Genomic DNA, 21,110 nt, shown 5'->3' on the forward strand with positions numbered 1-21,110 from the left:
GTGAAGGATTTTTAAATCTGCTGTGAATTTTTTTTTATCGAGTATGTTATCATTTATAATAACACCTTTAACATTTAATTTAAGTATTAAAGGTGTAAATTAAGTGATTTTGTATTTAAAATGTACTATTGACTGAAGCAAGTCATTAGTTTGCCTCTGTGAGGCTCTGACATTCCTTAGCGTTCCGTACAGCTTTTGACTACGTTAACCGTTGTTATGATAACGTTTTTTGAGGTTCCAATTAGAGATACAAATGTCGTATATACCCCAGTAGTTTTCTAAATATATAATGACAATTCAGTGTTGTTATACAAATTACATTTACTTTATTTTCTAATGACTGGCTATACATTGGGCTTTGTTATTTTTATTGAAACTTTTTTACTCTTATTTTCTTATTCATCTGTGAAAGTGTAGGAAATCAAATTTGTTATCTATTCTTTTATTCACAATATATATGTGGTTTTTGACTCTAATTCTGATAAAGATAGTTTATTCTCATAAAACCATGCAAGTACAAAGGTTACAGTGAAATTGAAAAAAATAATATACATATAAAACAAATTATGCATTTAAAATACACTCAAGTGAACATGGTGTATTCATTGACTTTTGAGAAACTGATTTACTTAACATTTAACATTTAATTCAATAACGGTCAAACTAAACGAGAAAAGATGTTATCTGATGATACAATTGATGTTTGATACTATCTGCACTACATGTGTAACATAATTGATGTGGTATACTCATATCAATAATACTAATGATGAAACAATTACAAAACAGAAAAAGTTAAACAGTTAAAAGTAAAAGTAATGATAATAGGTATATACAGAATCAATAATAATAGGTATATACAGAATCAATAATAATAGGTATACAGAATCAACCAGATGCTCCGCAGAGGTTGAACCCTGAACGGTTGGGGCAGGTATGGACACAACATTCAAGCTGGATTCAGCTCTAAATTTGGATTGTGATTTTAATAGTTGACACAGCAGAGGTTTCTGACACAGAATGAATGTGTTCTAATGAACTTAAAATTTTTGTTTTCTCTTAGAGCAATTCACTATGCTGTTGAATATTAATCCTCTCAAAAAAATGTTTGAAGAAATTTTCTTTTTGTTTATGAAATTTCAAATGAGAAAAATTGAACCCAATTTTTTTAATCACATCCCCCTTTCCCTTATTCCAAAACTAATCTCAATTAAAATTTCTAATGGAGTTTGCAACAATAACTACTCATTTAAATACATCATAAAATATTAAGATGTAAAAAAACTGCTTGTTATCACTGAATGGTAAAGATTATTTCAATTTATCAGTTGGTAGTAAAAAGTGAATATACATTGTATATTGTATATATAACAAAGATTTAAGTTGATTCTGGACAAAGAAAGATAACTCCAAATAAAAAAATTCTTACAATTAGATATTTCTTGCTTACTATTCTGGACAAAGAAAGATAACTCTAATTAAAAACAAAATTGCTATTTCACAATATTTGGCAATAAGATATTTCTTGCCATTGCGCAATACTGTGCAATTGAAAAGACTTGCTATTGCAGAAAACTTAATATAATAATTTTAGATCCTGATTTGGACCAACTTGAAAACTGGGCCCATAATCAAAAATCTAAGTACATGTTTGGATTCAGCATATCAAAGAACCCCAAGATTTCAATTTTTGTTAAAATCAAACTAAGTTTAATTTTGGATCCTTTGGACTTTAATGTAGACCAATTTGAAAACAAGGCCAACAATGAGGAATCTACATACACAGTTAGATTTGGCATATCAAAGAACCCCATTATTCATTTTTTGATGAAATCAAACAAAGTTTAATTTTGGACCCCGATTTGGACCAACTTGAAAACTGGGCCGATAATCTAGAATCTAAGTACTTTTTAAGATTCAGCATATCAAAGAACCCAAACGATTATTTTTTTGTCAAATTCAAACGAAGTTTAATTTTGGACCCTTTGGACCTTAATGTAGACCAATTTGAAAAAGGGACAAAAGTTAAAAATCTACATACACAGTAAGATTCGGCATATCAAAGAACCCCAATTATTCAATTTTGATGAAATCAAACAAAGTTTAATGTTGGACCCTTTGGGCCCCTTATTCCTAAACTGTTGGGACCAAAACTCCCCAAATCATTACCAACCTTCCTTTTATGGTCATAAACCTTGTGTTTAAATTTCATAGATTTCTATTTACTTATACTAAAGTTATGGTGCGAAAACCACGAAAAATGCTTATTTGGGTCCCTTTTTGGCCCCTAATTCCTAAACTGTTGTGACCTAAACTCCCAAAATCAATACCAACCTTCCTTTTGTGGTCATAAACATTGTGTTTAAATTTCATTATTTTCTATTTACTTAAACTAAAGATATTGTGAGAAAACCAAGAATAATGCTTATTTTGGGCCCTTTTGTGGCCCCTAATTCCTACACTGTTGAAACCAAAACTCCCAAAATCAATCCCAACCTTTCTTTTGTGCTCATAAACCTTGTGTCAAAATTTCATAGATTTCTATTAACTTAAACTAAAGTTATAGTGCGAAAACCAAGAAAATGCTTATTTGGGCCCTTGTTGGCCCCTAATTCCTAAAATGTTGGAACCAAAACTCTCAAAATCAATACCAACCTTCCTTTTGTGGTCATAAACCTTGTGATACAATTTTATAGATTTATATTCACTTTTACTAAAGTTAGAGTGCGAAAACTAAAAGTATTCGGACGATGACGACGACGCCGACGACGCAGACGACGACGCCAACGTGATAGCAATATACGACGAATTAGTTTTCAAAATTTGCGGTCGTATAATAATAATAGGTATACAGAATCAATAATAATAGGTATACAGAATCGATAATAATAGGTATACAGAATTAAATATATTAGGTATACAGAATCAATAATAAAAGGTATACAGAATCTATAATAATAGGTATACAGAATCAATAATAATAGGTATACAGAATTTATAATAATAGGTATACAGAATCAGTAATAATAGGTATACAGAATCAATAATAATAGGTATACAGAATTTATAATAATAGGTATACAGAATCAATAATAATAGGTACATACGGAATCAGTAATAATAGGTATACAGAATCAGTAATAATAGGTATAAAGAATCTATAATAATAGGTATACAGAATCTATAATAATAGATATAAAGAATCAATAATAATAGGTATACAGAATCAATACACAAATTGCATTAACTGAGAATATAATAAGATACAGTGTGCTTGTGACCTTAAGCGATAAAATCAGAATCGGTTAATGCCATAAACGACTCCGTTTATATAGTGTCTGGTCAATAACACATTGTGATACGTATTTAACTTCGACTATCTTCACATAGTTGAATTGAGACGTTGTTATAATGATCTAAATGAAGCATTGACGTAATCCTTGGTTTCTGATGGACATCTCTAGCTTAAAATTAAGAATCTAATTATACAAAAAAAATCAAAATGCCTCCTATAGCAATTTTATGTCAAAGATCCTTGATTTCACAACTTTCGACACAAAGCTTTCTTTTCATGATAAAACATATTGATGATTTAACTTTTTGATTAACAACTATTTTTTAACTTATCTTGAAATACTAGTTAATATATCAAACACATTCTGCAGTTGTATGCGCTTGTCCTAAGTCAGTAACTTATTGTTCGATGGATGTGGTTTGTTGGTTTGGTTCATATGTGTGTCTCTATAATTTATAGTTTGCTGATTGGTGTGCGCCGCGGCTTCGTACTTTGACCTATAGTTTACTTTTATTACATTGGGACTCGAATGGAGAGTTTTCAAACCACATCTTTGGGTTTATATTTATTGTTTACCATTGACTTTTTTGTCAATTTAATTAGTAAATTATAGTTTGAGTAGTTCATTTCATTTTTCTAATATGCAAATTTTTCACATATTCAATACTTATCCCATTGACTGCAAATGGTGTATACAAAAATGAGTTAACAAATATCGTTCAAATCATCAGATACCACACTATCGGAAAACTGCATGAATCTTTTCCATCAATTCTGAAAAATTCAAAATAAATTCTGTCAAAAAATCATTTGTAAAACGTGTTTGCATCCGATACTGAGATACTATAATGTACCTAATTAGAGCAACATTCATTTACCTTAACATGACGAATAAATTAATTGTGTTGTCGCTTTATCCAGATGATTTGTTGTATGTATTATTAGTCATTTTAAGTTAGAATTGATGATGCAGTTAAGTATTTGTTTGATTTTTCCGGATGTTGTCATATTTTGTATGCATCTAAATGATGTTGAACTACAGTTAAATCGTATACATAATATACATGTCTGAAGCATATTAAATATATACGCTACCAGGCAAAGTGGGCGAAGAAGTCGCTTTCCCGACCGTCACTTCGCTTTCCCCGACCCCCAAAAGCGAAAAGAAGTCGCCCTGTTCTTGACGATACTCGCTTTCAGTCGCTTCCGTCATCAAACATTTTCAATTTTTACCAAGTCGATGAAACATCAATTTTTTATTGATGTTAAAGAAATTTAGACATAAACGATTCATTATCTTAAGAAAAGAGATTGAAGCATTGTCTTTGAAGTCTGTAGCAGGTTGTGTGATAAAAATACAACTTGTAAATAATTTACGTCGAAAGATACAATACAATAATTAAAAATATGTGAAATAGATCAACAAGGTATAAAACACAAGTCGTAAATATCGTTTTGACATTTTTAAGTCTAGATATATCCAATAGCTGTTTAAGAACATTTGTTTTGATTATGAGGTAATGTAATGGACACTATCTACACATATTATACAAAACGTCACACAAATGACAAGCACATCATGCATACAAATGGTTAGGTGTTCTAAATTCGGGGTTGATATATTTGGTTTTGTATACTTGAATTCCTATTTGTCTTTTCTGTATAAAAACAAGCATTTTTCTAATAGTTTTAGAAAAGTATTATATCATCTGATGAGACTTAGGCCTAAATTAAAATAATGTTTGTTTGCCCTTTTCCGACCCTATGTTTTGAAACAGGGTAGGTAGGTAGATAGGTAAAATATTTTTTCCCCAAAAAAACAACTTGGCTCGGTATATTATTTGTCATGGGTAGGCAGGTAGGTATAATATTTTATTTGATAGATACAAACTCTGCATAATGTCATATGTGTCCGTTTTGTTTTAGCAAATAATTTTTCTGGGACTTTTAGTTTTAAAAAAAATATGTAGAATGTGAAGCTAATTCATATGCACTACTATTTTGTTTTCAAATATCAAAATATGGAGCTGTGCCGCATATCTTCAACGTTTATATGCCGGGAACTTATATTCTGTACTACGTATCTTGTGTGCTTACCTGAAGATTTTCTGTAAAAGATAACTTTGTACTGATACGATATGTCCGGGCAGACATAAATTACTAGTAGAAAAAGTCCGTAGAGTGTTAAAAACATCGTGTGTGCCTTTGTTTCCAATAAAAAATGCTACAAGACTTAAAACTCTGACAATTGTCAGGACTCACGTATTTTACATCGCATTTATAAATGCCCTGTATGGAAAACTTGGCGATTTTACTGCCAGATATTCTCCACTTTACAGGGTTTTGTCACTTTTGGTTCATGTCAGATATAAATAATATAGCGACATCGTTAACATAATCATTCTGATCTGCGGATCACGAAAGGCCATCCCTACATAGAATACAACGTCCGTTTTCAAATTAGTTTGTACACACGTTGATAATTTTGTATCAAACGAACTTTTTTTGTAAATGAACCCTGCTCTTTAAGTATAAAGGTACAGAGTAGCGTACGTCATATCATGATTTCAGGAAGCGTTCACATGCTGAACATCGATTTCAAACAAATGCTTTAAAACTTCAGTTGCAAGTGTTCATGTCAAACGCGCAGGTGATACCAAACGGACTGGACCTTATAAGTTAAAGATAAAACCCGAAAATTCCGGATAAAATAGTTTTGAGCGGGAAATACAAATATAAGATTTTCAGGCGCAACGAATTTATAGGGTCGGTCGGTAAATGGCAAGCAATCAATATTTTAATTTAAGCCTTATTATAATTGAAAGTTGCAGTTTATCTAACTTTGTTAACAAAGAAATGTAAACAGGATAAACCTTTGTATTCCCGTTTTCCGATCGTAATGGTCAATAGCCGAGAACGAAGGGGAACGTTTGTTTATGGCTTCAAAGCATTGGTTTTACTGTTTTGTGTAGTAATATTTTACTGTTGTACTCTTTTCCATCGATTAATTTTTTAGTGTGGTGTTATCTGTCTTTCAAGAATTAGGATTTGTTCCTGTACTTCAAACATGAAAAATATATCACTTAAGTTACCTGCTTTCATTCTTTCTTTTATCTCTTCGAAACTCCTGGTCTCTAATTCCATTTTCCTGATTTCGTCTAATCGTTTTACGTAGGATTCACCTGCTGGATTGTTACGCTGATCAAATCTAGTTATCATATCATGAACTATAGTGATTAGTGTTTGGTATCGTGTGTCATCTAATGCAAAGACAGAAGAATGCTGCATTTCATTTCTGATCACACGTATCCGTTGAATGTCGTCACCAATAGTATCTTCAATGGTAGAAATCTCGTCAACATTTTCTATTTTCCTAAAGCCTTTACTTGGAGAGTTTATTTTTAAAGCACAATATTTCTTACACATTTCTGTTATGTCCAACTTTTTACGATCAAGTATTTCTCCAGTCTTTGTATCTAAGAATAAGCGATCGTATAAAACGCCTGATAATACCTCTAGAACTATCTTTGACATTCTGACGTAATTCTGTTCCTCACTACTTAATCTACCGGGAGGCTATAATATCAATGAAATATGTAATGATACAAACTAATGCTATATAATTGCCATCTATTAACAGGTAGGTAGCCTTACAAATAGTCAAGGCAGTAAATACACCGGGACAGAGAAAAAGGATAGAACACAGAATTAATGATAGACAGAAAATTCAATGTGACGTCAGAATATTCAAAATTACGTCAAATTTATTTGAATAATTAAAAAAAAAAAAAGATATACATATATATATATCATTGCAAGCATGCGAGATTTGTACAAAGCACAATGTTCTTAAAGATATACTAGAAGTATTTCTATTAGGACATAGGGGCTATTCAAGCTGCTATGATATTTAACACAACCAAGTAAACATGGCGTTCTTTTCAATTGATTGAAGATGCATTATTACATGCATTGCATTACTTCTGCCTTGAACATACATGACCCAACTCAGAATATAATAGCAATATACCGGTCAGTAACATTTCTTTATTGTTCATATAGCATAGTATGGTACGATCATAAACAAGTAAAATAGGATGGATAATTTGCTTAAAAATCACATTAATATTTTCGTTATACAGCGTTAATCCTGTAGACGATCACACTAATTTTAGGAAAGCACTTAACATGCTTAAAAAGGAGGCACTTAAACAAATTGTAAGGTGTGGGCGTAAAGCCTGTAGGCTTGCTGTAAATTATCTGAAAGTTCATTTCTGATTTCAAACATTTAAATAGATATAACTCAATTGTTTTACTTTCGCTTTTCGTGATATTTTCCGTGTCATGTTATTTGTTTTTTTCAACCCGGAACAGAGATATGAATCGATGAAGACCCCAGGGTAACCTATATTTTTTTGCACATTGTTCTTTGATCTAAGAAAAGCTATTCATATATTTACAATGCAACCTTTATTTTATTTGAAGGTCCCACAAAAAATGTAAAAAGTGTGTATGTTTGGCCTTATAAATATTTTGACATGAGCGTCACTGATGAGTCTTAAGTAGACGAAACGCGCGTCTGGCGTACTAAAGTATAATCCTGGTACTTTTGATAACTAGTTAGACAAAGTCGATCTTAAAAACTTAACTATCTTTACTGATACAAAAAAGTAAGATACAAAATGACAAGCGTTTAATTAACAAAACAACACGTGCATGTCTGTGAAGAAAACAAAATCATGCACGATTTTGTGAATGGAACTGACAGTAGATCCTGACGTGGTACAGTCGCGCATATCAATTGCGAATGGACCCAATACTTTTATCTTTATCACAACCAGTCAACACTGATACTGACATTAACAACAAGTACACATCAAAGGAATATATATGCCCACTAAATGAAAATAATCTTAAGCAAATAGAAACACTACCTTTGATTTCTCACCAGACCAATAGTCTTTATATTTATGAGTTGTCGCATGTTCTTCGCAATAATAATTTTCCCCATCATGTACTTGATCAAATTCAAGGAATCCTGTGTCAAAGGAGAAACTGGTAGTCTCACACTTCCATTTTTTCTCGAAAGATACCGTTTTCAACTTGTATCGCGTGTTGATAATTCTGTTGATTTCTCTTTCGACAATTTTTAAAACAGTTTGGTTAACCTCTGTATCTACTTCATCCCATTGCCATACCTGCAGCTGAATCATATGACTACTCTTTGCTAATACAAATTTTGCACAGCCAGTTCTGTCAATATTGAATACACAACAATCCTTGAAGAGGCCTATCTCGCCCTTTACCACTGCTAGAGGATATTCTCGTAGACAAGAGACAATCAGATTGCTGATTAGATACGGCGGTAAAAAACTAAAGACAAAACACAAACATGTAGATTTGCTAGCATTTGGAACGTTAAACAATACATCAATATCCTTAATTTTTAATGTTTGAAGCATGCACGGAACGTAAAAAACACTATGCTCCCTTTGTACATTTCCACTTTCCGTTAGTAGCAATGGATAGATGATAATGTCAAACTTTTCGATTACTTCCAGTATATGCTCTTTATGAATCCTCATGTCTGCTGATTGTTTATTGAATATTTCTTCCAATAGCTTAGGATCCATCTTTCCTGTTTGTTTGAAGTTGTTCCATTGTAAGTGTGGTAATTCCAGTTGAAACTGCTGGGCTGTAACAATGCATGTAAAGGCATTTGCTAACCATTGGGGATCAAGTATGATGTATGACGGAATGTCTTCAAAAAATATCACGTTACCTATTTCATGTTGATACCTGAGAAAGAGATGAAGCTCCTTGTCATCAGTTATCGGAAGTGGTATTTTCTCACCAAGTTCTTTTACTCTTTCAAAAGAAATTATTTGTTTTCCGATCGTAAGTTCAGAGTTGATGGCTTTTTCCATCTGAATAAATTTAACAGGGTATTCTCGATTCCAATTTGCGCTACTCTTTGCTGTGGCAAATATATCATTCCTCAATTTTCCAAAAGCATCTTCTTCATCCTCTGTGTTGGATATCAGGTGTATTGATCTCAGGTGAAGCTTGGAATCTTTAAATATTTTATCAGTGTAGGATTCGAGACGTTTTCTGCATTGTTCTTCGTCCTTTCGCAAAAACAAAAACAGTGATATTGTATTATTTCATTATCATTTAACTTAAACAGTCTTAGAAACATGATTTCGTATGACATGTTTTTGGCTGTCAGTAACTATTACTATTCTCATATCTGTACTTTTCTGTGTCTTTTTTCTAGAGCGGATGTATAAATACTCTGGCTCTCGTAAATTGTTTTGATATAAGTTAGGCTGTTAGTTTTCGCATTGAATTGTTTCATATGTTTCCAATCGGGATGTTTTTAAGCCGGCTATATGGTACGGGTTTTTCATCAGCATCTGTTAACCCACACAGAGCATTTGAGAATAATCCCAGTTTTTCAGAGGGGTTTATGTTGCTCAGTTTTAATTTTCCTATGAACATTGTGTTCTGCATACTGTTGGGTTTTTAATGAAAGTTTTTATTTTCTATATTCATAAAGATTCGAACACTGGGGCAAAAAGTTTGTTACTATTTAAGAACGGAAGTTGACAAAAATTAAGAATGAGTGATAAAACACCACTTATTGAAATTAGCAGACACAAACACATGCTTAGAGAAAAAAGTGTATATAGTAATTGTAAAAATCAAATTGATGGTGAACATTACTCCGTCTAGTGACTTGAATAATCATAATTTTGACAAATAAGGAAATGTTGATAAACCTTGTCAATACCAAAGGAAACTCAAATCGTAACATCCGTAAAAATGTCTTTAGAGTTAGGCAATGTTAGACTAGAGACTAAAACTACTAATACAAAATTGATACATTTTTTTTTCATATTAAATGTCAATTTATTTGCAATATTATTGACTTGTAAAACACTGGTTTTCTAAATTAACTATGTGTCAATTTAAAGGCAATTATAGGCCAGTACTGCTAGCATCATCTCATTCACACTTCACTCAAAAAATGTCCTTGAGAACAACTTTAAAAACAAAAACAACAATCAGCGTTGACAAGCATGACCGTCAGGACAGAAAAATATATACATTGTTATCAATATGACAAATGTACATATTCCTACAGTAAAATGAAATAGATATTATACAAGCTGGACTGAAACAATTGCGATAGTTTCTATTTAAACTGCGCTCTAATGTAACATTGAATCAGCGATTCGTAAACAGCCCGTTAGATGTGTAAGACGTCGTGGCAAACTTGATCTAATTGTTCCTTATAGATCAAATACATTGGTGAAGTATTTCCAATGTCCATAGTCTAAACTTAACTAGAATACCGTTTTTATACGAACACAAGTTAACATTACCTAAATATTTTCAAAGGCGCAAATTCAGTCGTCAAGTTTTTATAAACAGAGACTAAATTAACATGTCTACTCCATTGTTACTTTGATATAAATACCTGAAATTTGTCCTTGTGTGTACCAATTGCAATAACTGGTGGATCTAGAAGGTTGTGAGCTCCTTCGAGCAATACAGCTTCAGTTTTGTCATTTATGCTTCCATAACAATGTATTGTATCCATCCAGAAATTGAATGTGCCTGTGATGAAAGACAAATTAATATTTAAATATTTCGGTGGATGACTGCACTTGAAATGTGTCTGAAGAATATAATTACTTCATTCAATAAAAAAATATATAATGATTTATCCTGCAGACCGTTATAATATTGCAAGTAAAAAATATCACTATTTAAATCAGTGTTTAAAAAGAGGCGAAAGTTACACACGGACAAATCAAAATTCATCAATCAAAAAGAAAGCGATAACGATCGGGCAGATAAAAAAAAACCAAAGAAAAGACAAAAGTATGCACAACATTATATAGAACACAATCGAGAGAACTAAATGAACCTTGCATAAATCAGGGTTGAATCGAGGTGCTCAAGAAGGGTACGCAGCAGATCCTATATCACATTTATCACCCGTCTTGTTGTTTGTGGTAGGTACAAATTCGGCGATAAGTCTCACTTGTAGGTCAGAGTCGACGTAAATAGAACGATATTGTGGTAACTACAAATGGAACATGTCTATGGTAATCTGTGGTAATAAAGCCAATTAGATGATGGAGTCCGTAAATTTTCCATGTACAGAAAGCAAAACGCTATACATTAATAAAACGCATTGCGGGGCGCAGCTTGATAAGAGCGAAGAGGTCGAACCCTAAACAGTTTGGGCGAAAATCGACACTTCATTCATTCAAGCTTGATACAGATCTGAATTTGGATTCTGATTAAATTTTTGACACATATGTATAAAGCTTTCTAAAAAATATTTTTTTCCAAAATTATAAACAAACCTACCATGAAGTTCTGCATAGTTAAATTAAGCATATAAACACACACCATTGACCACAATGTTGTTAAAATCAAACTAAATTAATTTGGACCCATAGGTCCTCAATGTGGATCAATTTAAACACGGGGCAAAAAATCCAAAATCTAAAGATACGGTTACATTAAGCATAATAAAGAACCCACCGTGTTCTAGCCTTTAAATTAAATCCCATTGAATATGGTCAAGAAATGAACAATTGATACATTTGTATTAGAAAAGTTTTGTTTTGGTTCAGACCATTGCCCCAAAAATCAATCCCAACCTTCATTTTTTTATATGAGACCTTGTGGTATTATTTCATCAAGATCCAATCACTAATATGTAAGCTATTGTTTGGAAATCAATTGTCTTCGGACAACCCAAGATATTTGCGGTCGTATAACAAAGGATGTTTATATGAGATAAGAAGAAAACAACATTTGTGGTGATATCTTTGTAAGCACTATATAAAATAGGTTAGCTACACGTATATTTATAATCATAAGACGAAAATAAACTGACAAAGACATGACAAAGAACGCCAAAGACTAAAGCGACAATCAATAATATTCAAAATACAACGTAGAGAACTTAAGACTGAGCAACAGAAAACCCAACCAAAAACCGGGGGTGATTTCATACACTCACGAAAGATTCTACTCTACATGTGCACCCGTCGTGTTGTTCGTGTATTTAAAAACCTGGTGATCATTTTTATTCGGTAGGCAAAAAGTGGCAGGATTGTAGTTACGACTTTCGGAACATATCTGTCATCATCTTTAAAACTGATATTCAATAACGTTAAACCAACTATTGATGGCGTCTGTAAATTTTTAGAAGGGATAATTTCAACTGCACCTCTTTGACACTTGGCTTGATAGCTTTTTTGTGAGCAGCAACCTTCTTATAAGGACATCATGATGGGAAATACAAGTCCTAGAATATTGTATCAATTTGGAGATATATACTTCATGGGAAGACACTGCTAGAATGTTGCTACATAGAAAATGAAAGAACAATTGGGAAGCTAAGTCATCTCTTTTGTCACAAACTTGTTTTCATCCGATCCCCATTGTCAATTTCTAAATGCAAGGAAAGTGAAGATAGCAAATGGCTATATTAAATGAAACACGAAAAGTAGTGTCGTTTAGAGCAAATAATAAAAATCATTAACAAAATAGCCACGTATTGAAATTTGTTGTCTTAAATGTTTAGTTTCATTGTTTTTATATGAACTGAACATCAAGAATAATTGGTATCTACGGTTAGTATAATTATATCTTGAATTTACAAACCGTAGGATAATGTGTCATCTGTTTCATGTAAATTTGCTACGACAAGAAAAATTGCTTCTGAATTCAAAAACGTTTGATGTGTGTTGTAATACTCAATGTCACCAGCAAAATCCCACACTGTTAAATTTGCATAGCCGTCTTCGTCTTGTAAGTCTACAGCAGATCCGATTATACTTAACAGCTCATCCTTTGCAAGATTAGACAACGGCGATTCTGTAATCTCCGGATAAGCAAACTGATAATTCATTTTAGGTTGAGATTCGTCGTCATGTTCAATATTTTTGGTGATTGTGACCTTATTATCATCTGTTGATATCTGATCTGATGAAGATATCTCCAATATGTCATGCTTTGGTTTTTCTTTATCTTGATGCATCTTTTTGACAATTGACTGCAATATTCTATTGTTGATACTTGTTTCTTTCACTAATCCTGTATCTACAAAAAAAATATTAAAAAGTGTTCAAAGTATAGGAGAAATCTATGGAAGTTATGATTAAACTTCACCGATTGCATATGTTCTGCAATAAAGAAACAATAAAGAAAACCACGTTCACCCCTTTCTCAGAAACTAAACACATAAACAATAATCTGTTAAGGCATAAGGTCAATATCAAGAAAAAAGTAAATTAACAAAAATACCAAACTCTGAGGAAAATTCAAAACGGAAAGTCTGTATTCAAATGGCAAAATCAAAGCTCAAACACATCAAACGAATAAGAGTATCTGCATTTAAAAAATATAGATATCAATAAAATGTTATTTTCATATAAAATCTTTACAGTAACAACTATAGAGTAATTGAAATAATGAAATTACAGTAGAAATAGCGCATTTGCTAAAGGATTAAATTGCCAAAGGGTTTATACAACACTCAATCCAAACAACCATCTGAATGGAAATTTCATTTAGGTTTTTTTTGCGCTGATTGGATTGCATTCTTGAGAACAATTTTTAATAAGATGTTTAAGATCATATAAACATGAAAAGCAGGCACTAAAAATAAAAAAAAAATCCTAATTACACAGCTTTTTAAGTCTCAAGTATAAAAGAGTACACTGGAAAACAGTATAATTATAAAAAAGAAATAACATGTTTATATATAATAAAATATATGCGAGGATAAGTTTACTTAAGCATAGTCGTTTTTGCGAATAAATATTATGTTACGATAATGTAGTAGAGATCATTAGTCTGTATTTTAGTTTAAATTACATCCAACATGCCTATCTCTAATTCCATTAATTAAATATTGAATATTCATATAAGGTCTGAGACATACGGTTCATACTAGGGTCTAGCAAAAACGTGTTTCCAAGAACTGAAAAAAAAAAGAGTAAATACATAAAAACAGCATACACAGAACTTAAAAAAAAGATTAAAATTATGTTTACTATGTTTTAGTTTTTCTATGATAACTTTGCAATAAATAAAACATGTAAAACGAGAGTGAGAAAAAAATCGCATATTTACCTAACACTTTATTCCATTCCCAGTTACTTAGATTTATTCGACATCTCCGCCGATGAATTTCTATACCATTTGTGCTTTTTACGCTTTGTAACTCCTCCCCGAACAATCGTCGTACTAAGGAAGTCTTTCCAACAGATTTCTTTCCAACAATTATTAAATTTATATCCCGTCTTCTTTCTGAACCCGATTCAAGGGCGTTCAGATAAATGGCAATCGACTCATGATCCATCTTTTTTATTTGTTCTGGTATTTTGCTGTCTGAAATGTAAATAAATAAATGTTTATCCTAAAACGTCATTAGTAAGAGGTCATACTCCTCTACCGATGTATACATATTAGGTCTAAGACATACAGTTCATATTAGGGCCTTCTCAAAACGATTTATGAATTTCGAACAGCGGTATCATACTGTTGCCTTATGACTATGTTGAACAGTTGACGTCACATGCCTTGTGACAGCAACTATTAAGAATGATTTTGACGTCACATGCCTTGTGAGAGGAACTAGTAAGAATGATTATCCAAAATATATTCAACACGTTGAAGAAAGTATAAATTAGATGAGAATAATTTTAAAGTTAATGTGATCATGGTGATCTGTAATCAATCGGTCTTCATCAATAGCCTACTTCACTTTTCCCATCAATTTGTTGTTTTTTTTTATATTTTTTCATTATAACATTATAAGCAGATATCAAGGTTTATGTATATTAGAAACAGGTAATTATAAATCATTTCAGCCGATATCTGAATAATTAACATTAGATGACCACCTTCAACTACTGGTGCTGCAGGTTCCTGTAAATGGGTGTCAAGAGTTACTTCTGGGGATGTCTTTGACATGGCAGTCTACAAAAAAAATGCTATAAACTATAATGCCCAATGTTAAAAGTTGTCAAATAGTTTAATACACATATTTTAATAGCCTTTCTACCTGCCACTAGGTTTAAAGGACAATAATTCTATATTTTACATAAAGTTGAAATGCGTAATTCAATCACAACTTATTTTAACTAGACACAGACACTTATCTTGAATGGACCGTAATTCTTTACTTATTTCCATCTTTGATTCTGTTGTTTGCATCTATTTGTTATAACAGGTACAGTCATTGTATTGAACAAAATCATTCCTCTTTGCCACATAATTTATAGACAATGCATAGTGATGCATGTTGACTAAATATGAAAGTGCATATGTAGTTGTCTCCCTTACTAGTATAATCAGTTTTAGAATGTTCATTGTTATTTCCCTTTTTTAAAACTATAAATTTCATGTTTCTTTATTTAATGATTTACATGTTGTTTATTCAGTACCTATTTGTGAATTTGAATAGATATTAGTATTTTGAATTCATTGGTTAACGTTATTCATTTATATTCTAAAATCTAGTATTTGCATTGTCACAAATCATTTATAACCTCCTTTGACAGACTTAAGGCCTATATATTTTATATGACTGGTTTGGTGTAATTGCATTGAATTGTCTGATGTCTGAAGTATACAGTCCAACCAATGAAAGCTGTACTGAATGCAAATCTTCCTTTAACTTATTGGAAATCCGAAATAAACTTTTTTATAATTGAATCAGTGTTTATAATGTACAGATTGAAAATATATTATTGATATTGAATAAATACTGTATCATATGCAGTTTATACATGTATTTCAACCAAAAACGAGGATATTTTTTTGGTCAGGTAAATTAATCAATGAACGATAGATTTCTCCAAGAAGAAATTTAAGGTCTCAAATGAATAAACTACACAGAGAGCAATTGCTATAGTATTGATTCAATGGGACAGGTAAACTTACAAAAGTTTAAATACCTTGGTCAAGAGCAGACAACTCTGTGGTTCGCAATAACACATAATGAACGGGTATATAATCTGTTTATTGATGGCATTGTAAAAAAAAACAATCTAAATAAAAATTTATTATATTTAAACTTGCCAAAGTTTGTCAAGGGCAATGCCTCCAACTACACCACAATCATCAATACTGGGACCAACTACCGTATCCCCAGGACCAACAAATTTCACCTCTGGACCAACAACCTCAGGGCCGACAACAAATTCCACCTCTAGACGAACAACCTCAGGGCCGACAACAAATTCCACCTCTAGACCAACAATTTATGGACCGACAACAAGTTTCACATCTAGACCAACAACCTCTGGACCAACAACAAATTAATAATTATATATTCATTTAGAACGCCGGAATAATTGCTTGCTAATTCCGTTTCAGGTCTTCATATTTAGAATTTAAAATAAAAACTAAGTCACGGTTATATATGATGAACTAATTTATTTGAATAAATAATTTGTTATATATATGCATAGATAATCTATAATTATAGTTAATATTTAAAGACAAATATTCAAAAACTAGCCAGGATCGTTTCTACAAAAGCGTATTAGGGATGTAGTAAAAATGAAATCGGATTACTGATTGTATGTTGACATCTCATATCTTAAATTCTCTGTGAATTATATTTTTGTTTCACTTATTTTGATAATTTACCAGTTTAATACACAATTATCTCTATCCAATAATATATGAATATTTGGCGGTTATGCGTACCCTAAGAAGTCCAATTATGCCACGCGTACCTGCATGACGCAGACACTGCCTTTATTATAAGCTGAATTTCACTCGTTTCATTTTCTTAAAAGAAATGATAGTTTTCGCGATAGCTCTATAGCCTGGGTAAAAGAATAACACTTAAAATCGATCGAAATGTATTTCAAGCTTAAATTGTATAATAAGAACATTTGAACCTCTGGAAATGGTTGCATAAGTTTTTGGTTTTTTTTGGAACGTTTTAAAAATCTAAAATATGTCCCCAAACATTTTCAGTTTGTCATAACCAGGCGTGGTGTTCTCGGAAGTATCTTTTCGTTTGAAAAAAGTAAAATCACAAAAATACTGAACTCAGAGGAAAATCAATTCGGAAAGTCCATAATCACATGGCAAAATCAAATAACAAAACGCATCAAAAACGAATGGACAAGAACTGTTTTATTCCTGACTTGGTACAGGTATTTTCAAATGTAGAAAATGGTGGATTGAACCTGGTTTTATAGCTAGCTAAACCTCTCACTTGTATGACAGTCGCAAATTCCATTATATTGTCACCGATGCGTGAACAAAACAAACAGACATAATAGGTAAAAATGTCAAAAATAGGGGAACAGCAGTCAACATTGTGTTATCATCTTAATCACTATAAAAACAACAAATGTAACGAAGAAGCACAAAAAGGCATACATCAAATTAACATCCTCAGTTTGATTATATTATACGATTATATTTGTCTATGTAAAATGCACCCATCAAGGAAGGAGGGTATGTGTACTGGTGTAAAATTGCGCGTTTGAAATTCGCACAGGTAGACATGAAATAATTTTGTCGTTCAAAGTATGACGGGATGCATAAATACAGTCACGCAAAATAGATATAACAAACACTGACTTAACAGTTAAAGTAATAATAATAAATAAAATAATAGTGTGGTTCAAAGTATGAATTGATACATGAGTCACGTAAAATATATATCACAAAAAAAGTTGGTTAACAGTAAAAGTAATATTAATAAATAAAATAATTTTGTCATTCAAAGTATGACAAGATACATAGGTACAGAGTCACATCATAAAATAATTTTGTCGTTCAAAGTATGATGGGATACATAACCACCGAGTTACGTCAAAAGGATATCTAAAAAAACAGACAACAGTAAAAGTAATATTAATAAAGACAAAAAAAGAATAATATAACACGTAATTAAGACGATAAACAACGTCAGTACGCAAAATCTATACTTCAAGACCATCGTGTATTATTTGTGAAGTTGATACGGAATATTTATCAACAAGTTCTGGGTACCTTCCGATGAACTTTTTTAGAAAAAGGACGAGACGTTCTTTGACATACCCCTGGTTCATCAACTTTCTGCTCAGACACTGGTGACGTTTTACAAAGTCTGAGTAGGAGCTGCAAGCTCTTGAATACCGAATAAGTTGGGAAATGTATATTCCATATGCAGGTGAAGTTGGTATGTTGCTACTAAGGTGAGGGAAATTGACAATTTCAAAATCAAAATCGTCTCGTTTGTCATAGATTCTGGTACTAAGACGACTGTGTATGTCAAATTCGAGGTATAAGTCTAAAAATGAGGCGGATGAAGCCGTGTCTGCTGTTTCCTTAATTTCTAGTTCTGGTGGATATATTAATGGAACCCAATCAGAAAAGTTTGGATTGTTAATGGAAAGAACATCATCAATATATCTGAAAGTGAAATTAAATAACCTGGCTTCTTTGATCTTCTTGTTTTTGACAAGTGTCTGAAGGAACTCCGATTCATATGAAAACAAGAAGAGGTCAGCAAGGAGAGGCGCGCAGTTCGTTCCCATAGGAATGCCGACAGTTTGTTGAAAAAGTCTACCTCCAAACTCAACAAATATGTTGTCGATAAGAAACTCCAGCATACTGACCACTTGTTCTTTTGTGTACCAGGTTTTACCTTTTTTTTTGTTTTTGAAGACACACTATAAGACAGATTTTGGGATGGACTTAAGATCATTTTAGAGCAATGATGCATCTCAAGTTTGAACGTTCTGATCATATCTTACATTTGTTTTTAATTGATTGAATTAATGATTCAGGGGCATCAACCCAACAACGGGTTGTCCGATTCAAATTTAAAAACTTCGCCCCTCTTTTTCCAAAATCCTGGATCCGCCCCTGAGCAATGCATATATCACATAGCCATCTATAAATAAATTCATCATTGATAAAAGACCCCACAATGACAAATGTAAAACAATTCAAATAAGAAAGCTAACGGTCTAATTAACGTACAAAATCATGAACGGAAATCAAATATGTTAAATAGCAACAAAAGACAGCCACCAAATTACAAACTAATGATATGGGACCAGCACATACATAATTTGACAGAAAGCACACGTGTACAGTACTTTTATTTTACAGTATTTGAATAGCCTTATCTTTAGAAAAATTTAGAATCTTTACGGATCATTCTTTAAATGCTTTAAAGGACTTATTATTTTGTATCTTGAAAAAAAAATCTCAAGTCTACGCAAGGTTAAAAGAAAGCGTCTGTAACAGAAAATAGCATTCCTCGTAAAGGATGTATTTAGATTTTCATACATTTTTTGTAGTTCCCAACCCTTGTCCCTCCCCGTCGGAAAATCACATATCATCCCACAAGTACAAATGTACATGTAGCTGACAATGAGAATAACTGATACAGATTTTTGTAATACCAGTTGTAATTCATTACAAAGTATTTATCAAACAAAGAAAGAACATGTTAGAAAGAACGACACGTTAAACAATATGAATACACTAGTTATATCGAATCTCTGATAGATTCTCCGTAGAATTGATTTGGGTGGTGACAGGCACTTGTATCAGAAAAAGAATCGCATCTCTATATCCAAAAGTTAGGTTAAGGTACACTTCACAAACACATGTTTTCTGGTGACAAGTTCCTGTGTGGATGATGAATAAATGACCGGGAATTCAACCTCAATGTAACAACTATTATATTGTTAATCAGTATACTCTAGTTTGTTGTTATATATTATAAAAAGTCATATGAAACTTCAAATTAAAAAAAAATGATGCATACGGTTTTTTTTACAACTATAACATTGTATAAGAATAGTTTTCATTCTAAAACATATGTACTGTCATATACTTTTTTTCTGAAGAAATTTCTTTAACTTGTCCACATTTAGAAGATTACTTTTTTTAATTGCTTGATTCCAGGATGCAATTAACCGACATATTTTCCGTATGCAAGTAACCTTAGCGTGACCTTTCTTGTAATTGATCGCAATTCGCATCGATATGTCATTTAAATAAACCATATTTTGATTGTACATGTGGAAGTGCATAGTGGTCATTCTTTTGAAATAATTAGTTTCAGTGAACTGGTAAAGGTTACCAGTGGTGGATCCAGAGGGAGGGGTTCCAGGGGTGCGCACCCCCCCCCCTTTATTTTTGCCGATCAATGCATTTGTATCGGGACATATGTTTTGCACCCCCCTTTGCCCTGGGTTAGCACCCCCCCTTTCGAAAATTCCTGCATCCACCCCTGGTTACGACCCTTAAACGTCTCTTACAAAGATGAAAAGTGCATGAAATATTGCAAAAATATAACTACTATACAAAAAGATTATATTGGAATAAATCCCTTAAAAAGCATCTAACGTATACAAAAATCACGAGGAATATCCAGAATTGTGCACACTTCTTTCCACCGTATACCGTGGGCATAGTATGTCTACCGCTGTCCTCAATATAGGGTGGACACCACGCCCACGGCTGTCCTCGGTATAGAGTTGGCACTACGCCCATGGATGTCCACGGCATAGGGTGGGCACCACGCCCACGGTGGACAGAGAGTGGACGGCATTGGTTTGTCCACCGTGGGCGAGTGGAAATGACAAAGTCCACCTGGACTGTAGTGTATATACCTAGAAGATACCAAGCTGCAGGGGTTAAAAATTGTTGTTACAGCTAACTAGCCCAGGACTTATTGGCAGCAGGATTTTACTAGCCCTGTTGGAAGAACTGCTAGTCCATCAAAACTGAGCTGCTAGCCCTAGCATGC

At 32.5% G+C, this 21,110-nt stretch overlaps 1 protein-coding gene across 1 annotated transcript; it reads right to left on the bottom strand.

Annotated features, from left to right (window-relative positions):
• Positions 1–3,761: 3,761 nt before the first annotated feature.
• Positions 3,762–15,306, bottom strand: LOC134719160 (probable serine/threonine-protein kinase roco6). The gene is made up of 7 exons (XM_063582137.1): positions 15,235–15,306; positions 14,462–14,719; positions 12,989–13,426; positions 10,779–10,918; positions 8,230–9,423; positions 6,388–6,871; positions 3,762–4,069 (listed from the first exon to the last, which is right to left on the bottom strand). The coding sequence occupies exons 1-7, from the start codon at positions 15,302–15,304 to the stop codon at positions 4,035–4,037; spliced, it is 2,619 nt and encodes an 872-aa protein (XP_063438207.1). The 5' UTR covers positions 15,305–15,306; the 3' UTR covers positions 3,762–4,034.
• Positions 15,307–21,110: the final 5,804 nt, after the last annotated feature.

The sequence above is a fragment of the Mytilus trossulus genome, chromosome 5 (assembly GCF_036588685.1).
Source record: "Mytilus trossulus isolate FHL-02 chromosome 5, PNRI_Mtr1.1.1.hap1, whole genome shotgun sequence".
Classification (NCBI taxonomy): Eukaryota; Metazoa; Mollusca; class Bivalvia; order Mytilida; family Mytilidae; genus Mytilus; species Mytilus trossulus.